The sequence below is a fragment of the Eucyclogobius newberryi genome, unplaced genomic scaffold (assembly GCF_026437365.1).
Source record: "Eucyclogobius newberryi isolate DKJ021-1_F unplaced genomic scaffold, fEucNew1.0.hap1 SCAF_2, whole genome shotgun sequence".
Taxonomy (NCBI): domain Eukaryota; kingdom Metazoa; phylum Chordata; class Actinopteri; order Gobiiformes; family Gobiidae; genus Eucyclogobius; species Eucyclogobius newberryi.
The window spans coordinates 46,454,949-46,475,451 of record NW_027315834.1 but is presented as its reverse complement, the minus strand read 5'-3'; the positions used below and the strand labels follow the sequence as shown (position 1 = coordinate 46,475,451).

At 45.9% G+C, this 20,503-nt stretch overlaps 1 protein-coding gene across 2 annotated transcripts in view; it reads left to right on the top strand.

Moving 5' to 3' along the window:
• nav3 (neuron navigator 3) overlaps window positions 1-20,503 on the top strand; it is a 339,677-nt gene that overhangs the window by 310,614 nt on the left and 8,560 nt on the right. Inside the window, exons 27-37 of one of the 2 annotated variants that reach the window (XM_072453275.1) lie at window positions 264-388; window positions 2,981-3,147; window positions 4,433-4,519; window positions 5,849-6,002; window positions 8,797-8,983; window positions 9,141-9,241; window positions 10,643-10,738; window positions 11,261-11,429; window positions 13,271-13,506; window positions 15,163-15,317; window positions 18,994-19,065. In XM_072453275.1, coding sequence (XP_072309376.1) covers window positions 264-388; window positions 2,981-3,147; window positions 4,433-4,519; window positions 5,849-6,002; window positions 8,797-8,983; window positions 9,141-9,241; window positions 10,643-10,738; window positions 11,261-11,429; window positions 13,271-13,506; window positions 15,163-15,317; window positions 18,994-19,065 — 1,549 coding nt within the window. Of the gene's footprint in view, window positions 1-263; window positions 389-1,987; window positions 2,012-2,980; window positions 3,148-4,432; window positions 4,520-5,848; window positions 6,003-8,796; window positions 8,984-9,140; window positions 9,242-10,642; window positions 10,739-11,260; window positions 11,430-13,270; window positions 13,507-15,162; window positions 15,318-18,993; window positions 19,066-20,503 lie in introns of both variants that reach the window. The other variant, XM_072453276.1, reaches the window with a different exon arrangement.

Genomic DNA, 20,503 nt, shown 5'->3' with positions numbered 1-20,503 from the left:
GAACAAACGCTCCCAAACATGGGAACAATCAACCCCAAAGTGCAAAACAAATGCATCCGATGGCATGGAAAACAAGCGCACCTAGAGTATGAAACAATCAACCATCAAAGTCTAATCAGAACATAATTAGATCAAAACTCGGGGGCCGACCGCTCGTGAATGAATGTCAATCTAAACACTCAAACAAAAACAGTCACCACAGGGTCATTCGAAAGCATTTTTCAGACCGTCGTGGCGTGTTCGTGTGCGATTGTGCGTCTCAGATCTGAGGATCCGGCGGCAGCAGTCGTCCGAGAGCATGTCCAGCATCAACAGCGCCGCCAGTCACTCCAGTCTGGGCAGTTTGGGCAAAGACGCCGACGACAAGAAGAAGAAGAAGAAGAACTGGGTGAGTCGAGTGGAAAGCACCAAGAGAAAGTGACCAAACGTGCCTTTTACACACCAACACCAAGTACAAGTGTTAGAAACGCAGCTCATATTTTCATTATTATTATTCTATTATCAATAAAATGTGCCTTTTTAGGAACGTTTTTCATCTTTTGCAGTGACTGTCGAATCGGATTCTACTTTTTATATTATAGTGACAAAACTGATACTGGAGGAGCAGAAATTCATGTTTTTTATGACAAAAAATCTGACATTTGAAAAATAAAAAATAAAAAGCATTCAGTCTTAATTTGAACTCTGGACTAGCTTGGACTTAATTTTTGGGCTGTAATATTTTTTATTTATTTCTTGGATGTCTGGACTTTTATGTTGTGTTTTTAAAAAAATAAAAAAAAATATTGAAAAAAACATACATTATAAAATAAAGCTGTACACAAATTGACCTGAAAGTACAAACATAAGCTATTTGTATATTTGCCTTTTAGATGTATGTAGTTTACATTAAATCAACATTGAATATTATGGTGTGTATATACGTTTTGTTCATCAATAATGCGCTTTGTTCTGACGAAAAGACTCAAATACTGAAAAACAGACCAATAATCTCTGTGGAAAGAACTGGAATTGACCTTTTCATAATAATCATCAGGATTTAGACAAATGTCATAAAGTCTTTTCTTACTCAAATGTTAATTAAAGATTGATTTGCACAGATTAAATACGTCAGTCAATGGAGTTCTATCACGGACACAATCTCATGTTCTTTAACCAACGTTTGCTTTGCTTCTGTTATAAATGTATTTCCTGCATTTGCTTCATCGCAGTTCAACTCTGTGACACTTTCTATGTCTTAAGTGCCTTGTTTGTTTAAAAATGTGAGCGATCATTTATATTTTTCAAGCATTAAAACAGTGCGATACAAAATTGTACGGCTCATTTTGGAAATGTACGGCTAAAACCAGAGTGCGGATTACAATTTTAAATGACGTTTTTTAAAAGTATTTTGCTTTTGATACGTTTATATTTTCCAATAGAAAGCGGCTTAATTGTTTTTTATGATCCCAGTTGACTTAAAATTTACAATATCAACACGAGCGACATATAAAACGATATGAAACAATATGAAAAAATATCCTGAAATTGCATTTTTTTTTTCACGATTCCGAAAAATTTTCTGTTAAGTGAGCGCAGATTGTAACACGTCGCACTCTGACTCTGGGGCGTGTCTTGGGGGCGTGTCTCTGGGGCGTGTCTCCGGAGCGTTTCTTCGGGCGTGTCTCCGGGCCGTGTCTTCGGACGTGTCTCTGGGGCGTGTCTTGGGGGCGTGTCTCTGGGGCGTGTCTCCGGAGCGTTTCTTCGGGCGTGTCTCCGGGCCGTGTCTTCGGACGTGTCTCTGGGGCGTGTCTTGGGGGCGTGTCTCTGGGGCGTGTCTCTGGGGCGTGTCTTGGGGGCGTGTCTTCGGGCGTGTCTCCGGGGCGTGTCTTCGGGCGTGTCTCCGGGACGTGTCTCTGGGGCGTGTCTTGGGGGCGTGTCTTCGGGCGTGTCTCCGGGGCGTGTCTCCGGGTCCCGTTCGGCGTCTTAACACTTTGTTGTTCTTCAGGTGTCAGACTCCATCCCCGCTCAGGTCAGTCCATCTGTCTGCTGTTTCAACCCCGCCCGTCTCAGCTCCTCCCCTTTCTCCTCCCTCCTCCAATCATCCTCTCTCTCTTCAGAATGATCAGCATGGAAACAACGACACCGGACCCCTCCCTCTAGTTAGCCCCCCTCTGCTGTCCTCCTCCCTCTCGGGCTGGTTTCACAAAGACGCTCTGGCCAAACGTAATCGAGACGCTTTGTTTACGCGCCACAACAACCTGGACGCGCCTTTTAGTCCCGCCTCCTTTTGTCGGTACGAGCGCAGCTGTTTTATTGATGCGGTTGTGCGTTTTTTTTGGCGTAGATGTAATGACACAAAGATGTTCTCAAGCCGCCGGTGCATGTGAAAATTTAAATTTTTTCACAAGTTTATGTCATATTTCATAGGTAAAGCTTTTCTCTAGGTCTCCAAGTATTTTCGAGCGGAATATGGCGAACAAGACGGGTCATTGTCGGTGTAATCCCTCATTCGTCCAGGCGTGTTCCATTATCCATTATCATTTATTTCATTTATTTCATTTATTTCATTTATTTCATTTATTTCATTTATTTCATTTGTTTTACTTCCTGGTAGCAATTAGTGACATCACACTAGGAAATTACCCCCAAAACACCGGACAAAAACTCATCTAATGTCACAATTGTTTTTTATACAAAGCTTTTTCTCGTTTTAACACAGAGAATAAGTCTAAGTGTGCGCGAGAACGTGCCTCAAACTTCTTTATGAAACCAGCTCCGCCCATCCCGCTCCTGCAGCAGTTCCAACATGGCCGCCCTCTCCCTGCATCTCTGCTTCTTCTGCCTTGCTTTTCTTCCCCCGTCTCGACAACAGTGATCATTGCTTGGAAACAGCACGGACTGACTCCCCCCCGTCTCTGATAATAACCTCTGTGAGCTGTAGCCCCGCCCTCGGCCCCGCCCTCGCGCTCATGACCCGTGTGCTTCTTTTGATTGACAGCTGCGCAGCTCGTTCAAACACGCCTTCAGCAAGAAGAAGAGCAAGTCGCAGTCGACCCACGACGAGGCGGACGAGACGGGCGACTCGTTGCCGTCGTCGCCCAAACTCATGCACGACGACCGGCAGGGCAGCATCGCCACGCTGCGCTCCTCGCCCTCCGCCACAGAGTACGTGTGCCCCGCCCCCGCACCTGCACCGCCCGCACCTGGCCCCGCCCCACACCTGCACCTCCACGTCCGAGTGTGAACCCTGGCTTTTCTCCACCAGGGGGCACAACACCACCCGCGCTGAGGCCTAGCTGTCCACCGGGATGTGGACACAAGGAAGAATGTAAAAGTACATTGTAGACGTAGTAGTAGTTGTAGGACTATTTGTAGTACTTGCTGGTGTAGCAGTTGTTGTAGACATAGTTGTTGTTGTAGTAGTTGTTGTTGTAATAGTTGTTGTAGTTGTAGTAGTAGTAACAGTTGTTGAAGTTGTAATAGTTGTTGTTGTAGTTGTTGTAGTTGTAGTAGTTGTAGTTATAATAGTTGTTGAAGTTGTAGTAGTAGTAACAGTTGTTGAAGTTGTAATAGTTGTTGTTGTAGTTGTTGTAGTTGTAGTAGTTGTAGTTGTAATAGTTGTTGAAGTTGTAGTAGTAGTTGTTGAATTTGTAGAAGTAGTTGCTGTAGTTGTTGTTGTAGTTGTGGTAATAGTTGTCAATCTAAAATAAAATAGTCCATGTCCAGGTGAGAAGGGTTGACTGTCAGTAGTAGTGTAGTTGTTGTAGTAGTAGCAGTAGTAGTAGTAGTAGTAACAGTAGTAGTAGTAGTAGTAGCAGTAGTAGTAGTAGCGCTTGTTGTAGTCATTGTCGTAGTATTTGCAGTAGTTTTTCCTTCATTGACTTGGACGCGGCTGAAACATGAAGTGTGTTGTGTGTATTCATCACTTACTGTAGTAACAGTAACTGAGACGTTCCACAAGATAAAACAAACGGATCGGTTGCCATAGAAACAAGTCCATGTTGTGCCTCCTTCAATTTGTCTTCATCTAATTTGAATTTTTTGTTAAACCTCACTTTGCTTTTGTCCTTCCACCTCTCTCTCCTCCTCGCTCCTCTCTCTCTCCTCCTCTCTCTCTTCCTTGCTCCTCCTCTCCCCTCCTCTCTCCTCCTCGCTTCTCCTCCTTGCTCCTCCTCCACTCCCCTCCTCCTTGATCCTCCTCTCTCCTCCTTGCTCCTCCTCCTCTCTCCTCCTCCTCTCCCCTCCTCTTCGCTCTTCTTTCCTACTCCTCGCTCTTCCTTGCTCCTCCTTTCTCCTCGCTCCTCTCTCCTCTTCCTTGCTCCTCCTTTCTCCTCTCTCCACTCCCCTCCTCCTCTCTCTTCCTCTCTCCGCCTCCTCGCTCCTCCTCGCTCCTCCTCGCTCCTCCTCCCTCCTCCTCCCTCCTCCTCGCTCCTCCTCTCTCCCGCTCTAGAATGTGTGTTTGTGACAGCACGTCCGCTCCGTTGTGGACTCAGAGGAAAAGGTCAAACGGTCACGTGGTTTACAAGCACAGATCACGGTAACTAGGCGTGTGTGCACGGTAACTAGGCGTGTGTGCACGGTAACTAGGGCATGTGTGCACGGTAACTAGGCGTGTGTGCACGGTAACTAGGGCGTGTGTGCACGGTAACTAGGCGTGTGTGCACGGTAACTAGGCGTGTGTGCACGGTAACTAGGGCGCGTGTGCACGGCAACTAGGCGTGTGTGCACGGTAACTAGGCGTGTGTGCACGGTAACTAGGCGTGTCCGTGGCGACGCATGGTGTGGCTTTGGCACCGGCAAACGACAGTTAGGCACATGAGGGATGTCACGGTCTCAAATGTCAGTGTGACGATTATTGTGAAGATAAACATTGCAATTTAACGATTGTTTACAATTATTAACATCACAAAACAACAGTAAAATCCTTATTGGACCAGACCAACATCACATGATCTCTCTGGGTGGAGTCTGCATGTTCTCCCCGTGTTACCGTGGGTTGTCTCCGGGTTCTCAGGCTCCTCCCACCGTCCAAACACATGCAGGTGTTAGATAGAATTGTCAACTCTAAATTGGCCCTAGTGGATGAATGTGAGAGTGAACTGTTTGTAATGTCTATGTCTCTGTGTTGGCCCTGCGACAAGTTGGCCACTGTCCAGGGTGTACCCCGCCTAAGGCCCAAAGTCACTGGGATAGGCTCCAGTCACCCGCGACCCCGAAAGGGAACAAGCGGTAGAAAATGAATGAATGAATGAAAAAATATATATATTTTAATATTTTTTTTATATTGTGACCTAAATAATCACGATTATCGATTAACGTCATAATCTGGACATCCCTCGTCACAAGTACAAGTGAAGGTAAATTAAGTTAATTAAAAACAGTTCTAAATAGACCAGTCACAAGTCGAGTCACAAACTCAAACAACAATATATATCAGATCAGATTCAAGTTGAAATGAGTTAAAGATTCTTCTGTCGTCAGTGATGAGACACATAAGTCATAAAAAGGCCTGGACAGAGAAGCTCCATCAAAAATCAAACACACGGACAGAAAAACGGTCCGTTAGGAAGTGTTTGACTCTTGTAGGTTTTGTAGGTTTTGTAGGATGTAAAATAGTGATGGTTCAGTGAAAGTGTTAGTTTGCCGTCGATCCGCTGCATGAAGCGTTTGTGTGGGAACAGTTTGTGGCTCTCTGGAGGGATTTGCTGTCATGACGCGCTCTGTTTCCTCTTCACGACTTCACTAACTCTTAACGTATCCTTCTAGACCCTCGACATTAACAGAAATCGTCCCGAGTTTAAAGTGTCGCCCTCTCCTCTTTGGCCCCGCCCCCTGTGTGTGTTTGTGGTGACCCCGCCCGCCGCAGGTTGTGCGAGTGCACGGAGGCCGAGGCCGAGACCATCCTCCAGCTGAAGAACGAGCTGCGCGAGAAGGAGCTCAAGCTCACCGACATCCGACTGGAAGCTCTGAGCTCCGCCCACCACCTGGACCAGATCCGAGAGGCCATGAACCGCATGCAGGTACTGGACAGAGCAGAGAGGTCATGAACCACGCATGCAGGTACTGGACCCAGCACAGAGCAGAGAGGTCATGAACCCCGCATGAGGTACTGGACCCAGCACAGAGCAGAGAGGTCATGAACCCCGCATGAGGTACTGGACCCAGCACAGAGCAGAGAGGTCATGAACCCCGCATGAGGTACTGGACCCAGCACAGAGCAGAGAGGTCATGAACCCAGCATGAGGTACTGGACCCAGCACAGAGCAGAGAGGTCATGAACCGCATGCAGGTACTGGACCCAGCACAGAGCAGAGAGGTCATGAACCCCGCATGAGGTACTGGACCCAGCACAGAGCAGAGAGGTCATGAACCCCGCATGAGGTACTGGACCCAGCACAGAGCAGAGAGGTCATGAACCCAGCATGAGGTACTGGACCCAGCACAGAGCAGAGAGGTCATGAACCGCATGCAGGTACTGGACCCAGCACAGAGCAGAGAGGTCATGAACCCCGCATGAGGTACTGGACCCAGCACAGAGCAGAGAGGTCATGAACCCCGCATGAGGTACTGGACCCAGCACAGAGCAGAGAGGTCATGAACCCCGCATGAGGTACTGGACCCAGCACAGAGCAGAGAGGTCATGAACCCCGCATGAGGTACTGGACCCAGCACAGAGCAGAGAGGTCATGAACCCAGCATGAGGTACTGGACCCAGCACAGAGCAGAGAGGTCATGAACCCCGCATGAGGTACTGGACCCAGCACAGAGCAGAGCGGCAGGTACTGGACCCAGCACAGAGCAGAGAGGTCATGTGACTGCAGTTAGAACAGTTTTAACCTGAGGCTCCTGATCCGTCCGGGTTTGCACTGGTTTTCTTGTTGTTAGCTCCACATTAGCTCCACATTAGCGCCGCTTTTAGCACAGCTCACAAAGGATTGTGGGACTCGTAATTCTAGCGATAAAAAAACACAAAATGAATAAATAGAAATGAGAAATGTGATAAATATATTGATATATATTGTACCTGATTATTTATCCTCCAATAATAGACATTTTCTGTTGATGTTTTTGCAGAGTTTGACCAAAGACCAAAGACCAAAAACAGACTTATTAGATTCATGGAGCAATTTAGATACTTTTTAAACCCTTTAGCTCTTAAGCACATGTCAGAGTCTAATCTCTAAAGTCTGACTCCAAAACAAATCCCTTTGAGTACGTTGTTAAGAGCCCCGTTCAAACGCAGCGTCGCCGTTTGTTCTTTCAGACGCCGTTTAAACCTTCTCTCACGATCACGTTCTTATCTCGCCTCAACCTTCAGCACAAAAAACACTTTCACAGATCAAAAACGCAGCTCGACAGCCGCTAACGCCGCTTAAACCCGGCTGAAATAAACCGCTCTAATCGCATTTCATATTTGTCGTATTTCGCCGAGTGAACGTGCAGATTTTTGAATAACTCTCTGTTCGATTCCATTCTTTTTGCTCCGCTTTTCAAACGTTAAATATTCATTGGCCAGAGCGCCGGCGGTGAACTCATTTCCACTCACAATGAAGTATCTCATCGTATTAGACTGGAGCGTATGCTGTTTATACACTCAAGAAACACAGAAAGTACTTCAGTATTTAGCAGGAATATTAAACAGGGAAAACAAGGATTACTAGTACTATACAGAAGACATATTACACTTTTAGATTTATAGTATTACACAATATAATGATCATCATATTACACTTTTAAATATTGATCTTCCTGGTAACTGATAAGCTCCGCCCCTTCTCGTAAGAAGCGGTTTTATTGTTGGAAAATGTCCATATGACGTTATGGTCTAATCTTATGACTCTAAAACAAAAATGTATTAATTAACTCTTTGAATATTACGTTTTATTGAGGTATATAAATATATTGTAACAGGGTCAATGGGGTTGGATCCCAGGAAGTCTAATGTCCTGTGGAAGCTAATGGGGCTCCGAACAAATGAGATCAAATAAAATGAATAAAATGAATAAAATGAATAAAATGAATAAAATGAATTAAATGAATAAATAAATAAATAGATAAAATAAATAAATACAATAAATAAATAAATACAATAAATAAATTAAATAAATTAAATAAATTAAATAAATTAAATAAATTAAATAAATTAAATAAATTAAATAAATTAAATAAATTAAAATAATAACAATAATAATAATAAAAATAAATGTTTGAGGCGCAGTTACAGGATTACCTCAAACATGCTTGAATCACTCGAATTGCAACTCTGTGTGAGCTAATGATGAGGGAACACCGTTACAACGGGATTAAACGCTCATAAAGTCTATTTTACATTTTATCTTTGAGAGCTATTACGGTAATTCAGTACTTTCACTAAATTGAATATGTTTAATTGTCATTTCAGTTTAGGTCTGAGATATTTTCAAGTCACAAAATTGACAAAATGTTTAGTTTGACTGACTCGCTGCCTCCTCACGAAAATCTGATATGGATGCAGCTATTGTTGTTAGTCTCATTCAAACTGTTTCATTGCTCAGTGTGAAAGCAAAGTTGTTCTGCTGTTTTTTTTTAAACTTAGAAATCATGGTTCGAGTTATTTTTTACCCCAAACATTTTTAGCGTTTTAAGTTCAAAAAGCTGCAAAACCAAGACTAAACTCGTACTATAGTCCCAGATCTGAAGTAGGACTGGACCAGAACAAAACGAGGGCTACAAGAAACCAAACCAGCTCTAAATCACAAACCGGGCCCTACACAGAACGACTGTGAATGCGGTCTGAGTTCGCCCTCGCTCATGCTTTGTTTCGTGCTCGAGCAGAATGAGATCGAGACGTTGAAGGCGGAGAACGACCGGCTGAAGTCGAGCGGAAACGCCACTCCCACGGCCACGCCGGTGAAAACGGCGCGGCCGCCATCAGAGACCTCCAGCACCTCCTCGTCCTCCTCACGCCAAAGCCTGGGCCTGTCGCTCAACAACCTCAACATCACAGACACCATCATGTCAGGTCAGCCCACGACAGACAACGGCCTTTGTCATGTTGTTTTCTTACACCAGTTTGAAATGTGAGGCAGAACTCTGTAGTTTTCATCGCTCAAAAGCAGCGTTCCTGTGCGTTCCTGTGCGTGTCTTTGAGGATTAAACCTGCTCTGTGTTTTTAACAGACACTTTTCTGTTAGATGACAGCTTCGAGGGAAACATGCGCAAAGAAGGTCGAAGCGTGAGGATCGTGGTGTCCATCTGCAGCGCGCCCAAGACCACCAAGGTGAGCCAGGTCGTGTCGAAGACGCTCGCAAACGGCTTCTAAATGTTGCTTTGTTTCACAGCTCAGTAACCGCTCAGCAACAGCTCGGTAACGGCTCAGTAACCGCTCAGTAACAGCTCAGTAACAGCTCAGTAACCGATCAGTAACCGCTCAGTAACCGCTCAGTAACAGCTCAGTAACAGCTCAGCAACAGCTCAGTAACCGATCAGTAACCGCTCAGTAACCGCTCAGTAACAGCTCAGTAACAGCTCAGCAACAGCTCAGTAACAGCTCAGTAACCACTCAGTAACAGCTCAGTAACAGCTCAGTAACCACTCAGTAACAGCTCAATAACAGCTCAGTAACAGCTTAAAAACAGCTCAGTAATAGCTTAGTAACAGCCCAGTAACATCTTAGTAACAGCTCAGTAACAGCTCAATAACAGCTCACTAACCACTCAGTAACAGCTCAGTAACAGCTCAGTAACCACTCAGTAACAGCTCAGTAACCGCTCAGTAACCACTCAGTAACCGCTCAGTAACAGCTCAGTAACCGCTCAGTAACAGCTCAGTAACAGCCCTGTAACAGCTCAGTAACCGCTCAGTAACAGCTCAGTAACCGCTCAGTAACAGCTCAGTAACAGCTCAATAACAGCTCACTAACCACTCAGTAACAGCTCAGTAACAGCTCAGTAACCACTCAGTAACAGCTCAGTAACCGCTCAGTAACCACTCAGTAACCGCTCAGTAACAGCTCAGTAACCGCTCAGTAACAGCTCAGTAACAGCCCTGTAACAGCTCAGTAACCGCTCAGTAACAGCTCAGTAACCGCTCAGTAACCGCTCAGTAACAGCTCAGTAACAGCTCAGTAACAGCTCAGTAACCGCTCAGTAACAGCTCAATAACAGCTCAGTAACCGCTCAGTAACAGCTCAGTAACAGCTCAGTAACAGCTCAGTAACAGCTCAGTAACAGCTCAGTAAGAGGAGGAAAACAGGGGAAACGAGGGCTGAAGGCCATTTTTTCCATATTATCACCAATAAAACACTAACCGTCCTGGTTATTTACATCGGCTGCAACGGAAAAATAATTTTAGTACTCGACAAGTCAAACTGTTATTTGTTTTGTTCATTGAGACGTTTTGATACATTTTCAACCAAATAAAGGTGTAACTATGCTGACAGAAGGCTTTTAGAGATAATATTTACAAAGTGTATCATTGACAACAATCTGAAATAGTTAAAAAATTGATACTTTTTTATTAACTTTTATATATTCAGTTAAAATAGGGTAGTATCTCTAAACAAACTGGACCAACTGAACCTTTTCCATACTTCCACTCCCTCCTCATACTGTGTGCTGTAAACCATGATCACGTTTTGTGTTGCAGTGACTGAGAAACAATAAAGTCTTTTTAATTCCAGGGTAAACTGAGTCAGGAGTACCTCATCGGGTCGATCGGTGTGAGCGGTAAAACCAAGTGGGACGTCTTAGATGGAGTCATCCGGCGCCTCTTCAAGGTAACGACTCCAAAGATAAACTCCACTTCCAACTTCCATAACTCTTTACGTACGTGGGTTTTTATTGAAACTATGTCCCTGGGAACTAAAAAACAATCATCCGTCATTTTAATGTTCCTCCTCGAGTTCACTGACCTCAGAAAGGATGTTGTTTTGTGAAATACCAAGGCTGAACTCTGCTGTCACCTCTTCTGTGACCTCTGCTGTCACCTCTGCTGTGACCTGTGCTGTGACCTCTGCTGTGACCTCTGCTGTCACCTCTGCTGTGACCTCTGCTGTGACCTCTGCTGTGACCTCTGCTGTCACCTCTATTGTGACCTCTGCTGTGACCTCTGCTGTCACCTCTATTGTGACCTCTGCTGTGACCTCTGCTGTGACCTCTGCTGTCACCTCTGCTGTGACCTCTGCTGTGACCTCTGCTGTGACCTCTGCTGTCACCTCTATTGTAACCTCTGCTGTGACCTCTGCTGTCACCTCTATTTTGACCTCTGCTGTGACCTCTGCTGTGACCTCTGTCCTCAGGAGTACGTGTTCAGAGTGGACCCGAGCAGCAGCCTGGGCCTGAGCTCTGACAGCATCGTGTGTTACCGCATGGGGGACGTGGTGCGCTCTCACTCCTCAGAGGTCCCGGAGCTGCTGCCCTGCGGATACCTGGTGGGAGACAGCAACGTGATCCAGGTCAACCTTAAAGGTACGGACGAGGGGGACGAGCGGGACGGGAGGGAGCGCGTGGTACGGGAGGGAGCGCGTGGGACTAGAGGGAGCGCGCGGGACGGGAAGGAGCGTGTGGGACGAGAGGGAGCGCGTGGGACGAGGGGGAGCGCGTGGGACGAGAGGGAGCGCGTGGGACGAGGGGGAGCGCGCGGAACGGGAGGGAGCGCGTGGTACGGGAGGGAGCGCGTGGGACTAGAGGGAGCGCGCGGGACGGGAAGGAGCGTGTGGGACGAGAGGGAGCGCGTGGGACGAGAGGGAGCGCGTGGGATGGGAGGGAGCAGGTGGGACTAGAGGGAGCACGCGGGACGAGAGGGAGCGCGTGGGACGAGAGGGAGCACGTGGGACGGAAAGGAGCAGGTGGGACTAGAGGGAGCGCGCGGGACGGGAGGGAGCGCGTGGGACGGGAGGGAGCAGGTGGGACTAGAGGGAGCGCGTGGGACGGGAGGGAGCGCGTGGGACGAGAGGGAGCGCGTGGGACGAGGGGGAGCGCGTGGGACGAGAGGGAGCGCGTGGGATGGGAGGGAGAAGGTGGGACTAGAGGGAACGCGCAGGACGGGAGGGAGCGCGTGGGACGGGAGGGAGTGCGTGGGACGGGAGGGAGCAGGTGGGACTAGAGGGAGCGCGCGGGACGGGAGGGAGCGCGTGGGACAAGAGGGAGCGCGTGGGACGAGGGGGAGCGTGTGGGACGAGAGGGAGTGCGTGGGATGGGAGGGAGAAGGTGGGACTAGAGGGAGCGCGCGGGACGGGAGGGAGCGCGTGGGACAAGAGGGAGCGCGCGGGATGAGAGGGAGCAAGTGGGACGAGAGGGAGCAAGTGGGAAGAGGGGGAGCGCGCGGGACGAGAGGGAGCGCGCGGGACGAGAGGGAGCGCGCAGGACGAGAGGGAGCGTGTGGGAAGGGAGGGATCGGGTGGGACGAGAGGGAGCGCATGGGACGGGAGGGAGCAGGTGGGACTAGAGGGAGCGCGTGCGATGGGAGGGGGCGCACGTGACGGGAGGGAGCGCGCGGGACGAGAGGGAGCGCATGGGACGGGAAGGAGCAGGTGGGACTAGAGGGAGCGCGTGGGATGGGAGGGAGCGCGCGGGACGAGAAGGAGCAAGGGGGACGAGGGAGAGCGCGCAGAACAGGGAGCGCGCGGGACGAGAGGGAGCGAGAGGCACGGGAAGGAGCTCGTGGGACGGGAGGGATTGCGTGGGACGTGAGGGATTGCGTGGGACCGATGAAATGTCCGGGTCACATCATCTGTATGTTTCTGTTAAACCCGATACGTTTAAAGTCCATCTGAATCTTCTCCTGCTTTTCTAATTCTGACTTAGTTTGTTGGTGTAGAACCTGTGGTAAATATTTATCACAGTTTTACTTCCGTTAAGTTGCAGTTTGTGAAGAATTTTGGAAAATTAAGAGTTTAAAATGACAGGAAGTGGAGCTGAATCCCTCTGTGATGTCATCAGTGTGCGACACACAGACAGTTTAAACCATGGTTGGACTAAATAAAGGTGTTTTATGGTCTTATTGTGTCAGATCAGAACTGTTGTGTCATTTATGTGGAGTTTGGCTCTTGTTTACAGTCTGGTTGCTATGGTAACAGCTGTGGAATCACCTCTACCTATGTCATATTTGTGCTCACGTCCAACGAGAAAGTACAATTATAAACTTTACAAAAATAGTCACAAAAGGGGGAAAAATAGGCACAATATGTATAAAATCTCAAATATTATCATGGTAGACTTCAATATTCATGTGGATACGCAGGATCTCTACCCTCCGCCAACAGTTTTTTTTAGTTTTAAAGCGTGTTTTGTGTTGTAACTTTGGACAGGACTGCGGGAGAACAGCCTGGACAGCCTGGTGTTCGACACGCTGATCCCGAAGCCCATCCTCCAGCGCTACCTGAACCTCCTGATGGAGCACCGGCGGATCATCCTGTCCGGGCCCAGCGGCACCGGGAAGTCCTTCCTCGCCGCCAAGCTGTCCGAGTACGTGATCTCGCAGCTGGGACACGAGCCCAACGAGCGCAACGTGGCCAGATTCAACGTCGACCACAACTCCAGCAAAGTAAGGACAGTTTAGCGGGAAAAACATTAAAAGTCTTACATTATATTAAGATATTAAAGCGACAAAATGGCAGAATCACAGGCAAACAAGTGTCAATATATGAAAAAACATAAGAAATTAGCTTTTAAAACTACCTAAAAAAGACGGATAAAAAAACAAAATAATGAATTAAACCAACAAATTCCAATATACCGTATTTTCGGGACTATAAGTCGCACCTTTTTTCTTAGTTTTGGCCGGGGTGCGACATATACTTACATTTATACTTATACTTATACTCCGGAGCGACTTATATGTGATATTATTTGTTATTTTCACACTTGCAACTGCATTTCATACTCCAGTGCGACTTGTATATGTTATAACGGTAATTTAAATGTCAAAACGCTTGTGTCAGGTCAGTGTCAATAAACTGTTTATTCATTTGATGTTGTTAATAATGACATATTTGTGCCCGTGTTATTCTGTGATAATAACTTTGGATATTTCTCTCATTTCCGCTTCATTATTTGTCGCTTCAGTTCAACGCGCCGCATCAAAAATATTCAAATCTGCGTCTGAATCCAAAGCACGAGGCGTCTTTTGATCATTCACTTTCAAAACCAAAGTCAATAATCTTTAAATCTGATGCAGCCAAAAAGCTCCTTTGATCTCTATCAGGGAAACAACTTTGAACACAACAGTCACATTCAAACCATTGTTCCGCTTTTAAGCTGCGTTTTTGTCATTTAAATGAGTTATGTGCAAACAAAAGACAGATTCAATACATTTCAACATTTGTTGAGTTATTTATGTGGTGTCTAAGTCTTTATATTGTTGTAAAATGACCTTGAGTCCAGGGAATTGGATCTTTGCTGCTGATATTGATTATTTTATATGTATTTGTTGTATAATTGTACTTTTTTAATTAGCTGTAACCGAAGTCCCACTAATCGTCCTGGGATCCTATAAAAAAAAAAAACATTTTACAGAGACACATCTTAAAAACGGTCTATTTGCACAACAAGAATTAATTTACACCATTGAAAATTGTACGACTGACTCATGGCCAATAACCGATATTTTCCTTTATAATCAATAGCTTTATTATCAATATTATAATCTTATCTCATAGTGAATGTGTAAGTGTGTTTTTATATATTTGTTATTTTAATGAATTGTTTACTTGAATTATTTATTGCTGTTTTATTTGAATATAAATTATATAAAATATATATATAAAATTGTATATATATTTTTTGTTTGATTAATCTGTGTTTTGTTTTTAACGGGACACCCATGAAAAGCAAGTTTTTCTTGTTGGGTTTTCCCTGTATAAATAAAACAAATAAAAATAAATAAAGATACAGATTTATGAAAAAAAGCTTCCTTTATCACCGTTATCATTATTTTCTGTATTAGTGTGAAACATGGTCCATTCCTGCTAATATTTGTACATTGTATTTTTTTTTTAAATAAATAATATTTGCTATATAATATTTCACATTAGACTAAATTCACTCCTCAATCAAAGTTTCCTTTTTGTCTTTGCCAATTCTCTGAACACCTGTTGTTGTTGTTGTTGTTGTTGTTGTTGTTGTTGTTGTTGTTGTTGTTGTTGTTGTTGTGGTGTAACATGATTCATATCCCTCTAAACCCTGGCGTCCTTGTGTCCAGGAGCTGCGTCAGTACCTGTCCAGTCTGGCCGAGCAGTGTAACTCGGAGGACACGGCAGCACAGCTCCCCCTGGTGGTCATCCTGGACAACCTGCACCACGTGGGCTCCCTCAGCGACATCTTCAACGGCTTCCTCAACTGCAAGTACCACAAATGGTCAGTGCAAGACCGGTTATTTTACATCATCTCTTTCTATAAAACTACTTCACCCTTAATCCATGTGTCAAAAGGACATATTTTACCCCCTACCCCTTTTTTATTTTCATCATTTTATTTTACATTATATATTTTATGTATTATTATTATTATATTTTTTATTATTTTATTTTTCATTATATATTATATGTATTATTTTTATTATATATATTTTTTTCATTATATATTTTATGTATTATTTTTATTATATTTTATTTTTTTCATTATATATTTTATGTATATTATATCTTTTTTTTTGTACTTTTTTGTCGTTTCTGTGTCATTTGTATGTTTTTATTGTCATTCTTTGTTTATCTCACTAAAAAGCAAAAATATTAAAAAAATATATATATATTTGCACTTGAAGCAATTTTGCAATTAAAATGGTTTATTTTAGCATTTTTTGTTAATTATAATGAGGAAAATACAGCACTTTTATGAATTTATTTTATTTTAATGATTTTACTTATTTTTCATTCATTTTTACGTTTTGATGCCAGTTCACTTGACTTAAAACTACTTCAACGTTGTAAAATAGTGCATTCCGATGTTTGTAGGTTCTAAGCTGTAAAACATTTACTGGGCTGAAGTTGGTAAAAAATAAATGGTTAAATAAAGTTCTGGAATCAGTTTTTGATCCTTTAAATTAAACCAGGATCTGAAATCAATATGTGCTGCAGCTTCCTGTTTCTCACTCACATTTAGAGGACTTTTGCCTGTTCTTCTTCTTCTACTTCTACGAATACTTCTACTTCTACTTCTACTAATACTAATACTAAGAAAAGAGGTGGAGGTCTGGCGGTGTATGTGAACACGAGCTGGTCCAAACCCGAACACTGCACAGTGAGGGAGCAGCTATGTAACAAGGATATTGAACTATTGGCTATTGACATGAGGCCATACTATCTGCCCCGGGAGTTCTCACATGTGATTTTGATCGCAGTCTATGTGGCCCCGTCTGCCAATGCTGAAAATGCTTGTGAAGCAATGCTCTCCTGCACTTGTAGGCTGCAAACACAGCATCCACAGGCTCTCTTCCTCATCTCTGGTGACTTTAACCACGCTTCTCCCTCTTCTGTTCTACCAACATACACCCAGTATGTTACCTGCCCCACCAGAGAGAATAGAACATTGGACTTGTTTTTTGCCAACACCAAGGAGGCTTATTCTTCTTCCCCCCTCCCTCCCCTGGGCAGCTCGGACCACAACCTTGTACATCTGAGGCCTGTGTATGAACCCATCGTGCGCAGGCAGCCTGTGGTGTCCCGTGAGGTGAGGATGTGGTCTGCTGAGAGCGAGGAGGCTCTGAGGGACTGCTTCAGCACCACTGTCTGGACTGAGCTTTATGACCCACATGGGGAGGACATCAACACCATCACAGAGTGCATCACGGACTACATCAACTTCTGTTTTGAGAACATTGTTCCCTCCCGGACGGTGCGGTGTTTTCCAAACAACAAGCCATGGATTAACCGTGAACTGAAGGCTCTGCTGAAGGAGAAGAAGAGAGCCTTCAGGTCAGGGAACAAGGAGGAGCTGAGGACTGTGCAGAAGGAGCTGAGGAGGAAGATCAGGCAGGCTGGGGCCGGCTACAAGAGGAGGATGGAGGAGCAGCTGCAGCAAAAGAACATTCAGGGAGTGTGGAGGAGCCTGAAAACCATCTCGGGCTTCAAAATCCCCCCTGCCCAGACAGAGGGGGATCCACAGTGGGTGAATGATTTAAATGCTCACTTCTTGAGGTTTGATCGGTCACCCGCCCCTCCCCCTGCACAGCTGCATGCTCCCTCTTCCACAGCTGGACAATGCCCTGCATCTGTTCCTCTTCGCTTATCTGCCCCGGACCATCAGCTCCCCACTTCGCCTGGACTCACCCATCCCCCCAGCACACAGTCCCCCTGCCAACCACTGACTGTCACAGCAGCACAGGTGAGGAGTGAGCTGAAGAGGATTAAAGTGAGGAAGGCAGCAGGACCTGATGGCATCAGCCCCAGGCTCCTTAAGTCCTGTGCAGATGAACTGTGTGGAGTTATGGAGCATGTCTTCAACATGAGCCTGAAGCTGAGGGTGGTACCACAGGTCTGGAAGACCTCCTGTCTGGTACCTGTCCCTAAGACACCGCGCCCCCAAGACCTCAACAGCTTCAGGCCAGTGGCTCTCACGTCCCACCTGATGAAGACACTGGAGCGGCTGGTCCTGGATCACCTCCGCTCCACCGTGAGCTCAGCCATGGACCCGCTGCAGTTTGCATATCGGTCTGGCATCGGAGTGGAGGACGCCGTCATCTCCCTGCTGCACCGCTCTCTCTCTCACCTGGAAAAGCCTGGCAGCTCTGTGAGGATTCTGTTCTTCGATCTTTCCAGCGCCTTCAACACCATCCAGCCGCTGCTCCTGAGGGACAAGCTGGAGACGGCTGGTGTGGAGTATGACCTGGCAGAGTGGATCCTGGACTACCTCACGGACCGACCCCAGTTTGTGAGAGCCCGGAACTGTGTGTCTGACACTCGGACCTGCAGTGTGGGGGCGCCCCAGGGCACTGTCCTCACGCCCTTTCTCTTCACCCTTTACACTGCAGACTTCAGACATGACACGGACAGCTGTGTCCTGCAGAAGTTCTCTGACGACTCTGCCATCATCGGACTCATCACGGACGACGATGATGCGGAGTACAAAGGACTGGCGCAGGACTTTGTGGACTGGTGTCAGCGGAACCACCTCCTCATCAACGCGGGGAAGACCAAGGAGATGGTGGTGGATTTCCGCAGACGCCACCCCACTGCCCCCTCACCAGTGAACATCCAGGGACGGGACATTGAGAGAGTGGACTCATACAAGTACCTGGGTGTTCATCTGAACCACAAACTGGACTGGACTCATAACACAGACTGTACAGGTAGAGCCAGAGTCGGCTCTACCTCCTGAGGAGACTCAGATCTTTTGGAGTGACAGGGCCACTCCTGAAGACCTTCTACGACTCTGTGGTGGCATCAGCCCTCCTGTACGGTGTGGCCTGCTGGAGCAGCAGCATCACAGAGAGGGAGAGGAAGAGGCTGGACAGAGTCATCAAGAAGTCCAGCTCCGTCCTGGGCTGTGCTCTGGACTCGGTGCAGGAGGTGGGGGACAGGAGGGTCCTGGCTAGATTCACATCTATGCTGGACCATGAGTCTCACCCCCTGCAGGACACTCTGTCCGCTCTGGAGAGCAGCTTCAGTGAGAGACTGATCCACCCTCGATGTGCGAAGGAAAGGTTCCGTAGGTCTTTCCTTCCTGCTGCTGTCAGACTTTATAACAAAAACTGTTAGTCCTGAACACTCGCAATACTGACCTAACCATGTGCAATTCTGTCATATGTGCAATTGCTGTTGGAATTCATGTGAAATTCATGTGCAATCTATGTGCCACATATTCATGTGCAATTACTGTCGTGATCACATGCAATGGTATATATTTATTTATTTATTTGTCTATGGGAGTTTTTATTTATTTATAGGAGATCTTCTACTGAAAGTGTTTTTCAGACTTCCTATAAGTGATCTGTTCTTCTGTATCTACCTCTGTATCTTCCTGCGTTGCACCAATGAAATTTCCCCATGTGGGACAAAAAAGGAAAATCTTATCTTATCTTACTTTCCCTCCACAGTCCGTACGTGATCGGGACCATGAACCAGGGCGTGTCTTCGTCTCCGAACCTCGAGCTGCATCACAACTTCAGGTCAGTGCCTCCACGTTCCTCCAACGTTCCTCCACGTTCCTCCACGTTCCTTCTCGTTCCTTCACGTTCCTCCACGTTCCTCCACGTTCCTCCACATTCCTCCACGTTCCTCCAACGTTCCTCCAACGTTCCTCCACGTTCCTCCACGTTCCTCCACGTTCCTCCACGTTCCTTCACGTTGCTCGCACATTCCTCCACGTTCCTCCACGTTCCTCCACATTCCTCCACGTTCCTTGCACGTTCCTCCACATTCCTCGCACATTCTTCCACGTTCCTCCACATTCCTCGCACGTTCCTCCACGTTCCTCCACGTTCCTCGCACGTTTTTTCTTCTCCTTTTGTGTTTTAAGCCCACAGCTCTGCTCAGATCATAAAACTCTCCCACACAGAGACTTAATTACTGCTAATCGTTCCTGTTCAGTGACTATGAATAGAGTCTAATTTCCTGGCGGTCGTGCGCTCGGCTACAAACGCTTTTACGATCCAAGAAGAATCTGTTACACTTTCATATCGCATAAAGGTCGGACACATCATCTCATACGTGACATAAGATTTACTGCAGACTATTGTTAAAGCACCCCCTACAAGTCGGACAACGCATTGAACGAATATTGAAAACATTTAACTGCACCAGCAGAAGATAAATTAAAGATTTAATAGATAAATTGAGACAAGCCTTTCCTCAGGCGAATATTGCACGAATATGTTTTGAATGTTGTTTCCACAACAAAAGTAAAGATCTCAAAATAGCACATTTTTAAGGTTTATAATGTCACTTCCTGTTTGGAATTACCAAATTTTCCCATGTGTGGACAATAAAGGAATATCTTATCTTATCTGGAATGTATGACATCACACTAGGAAATTATCCAGCAAACACTGGGCCAAAACTCATCAAACATGAAAATATATGAGAGCAACTTTATTTTGTTGAATTAATGTTTAGAGAGTCAAAAAAGTTGTTTCTTTGTGTAAATTCTGCACAAACGCTGACTGGAATGAGTGTCCCTGGTGTGATGTCACTTCCTGTATGAGTGTCCCTGGTGTGATGTCACTTCCTGTATGAGTGTCCCTGGTGTGATGTCAATTCCTGTCATTTTTCTACAGATCTGTCCGAGTTTTCTCCACAAATACCTGCTCGACTGGTGTAAAACTATCATTTATATGTACAACAGGTTTAAATACACTAAATAAAGTCAAAATTCGTAGGCCCTTTAATCGTTGGATCTCATTCTGTTTCACCATCGGACGCTTCTCGACTTGAGAACCAAAACACAAAAAGTAGTGCTAAAATAAACTCCGTTCGCACAAGATTAGTTTTCGCATTCCCCTGGGATAAGCCATGTCTCTAATCTACTCCTTTTTATGGACTTTATTGCAGAAACTGGGGACTCGTACTTTTACTGCAGCATCAAATGTCGTTCTTTACCGCGCTGTT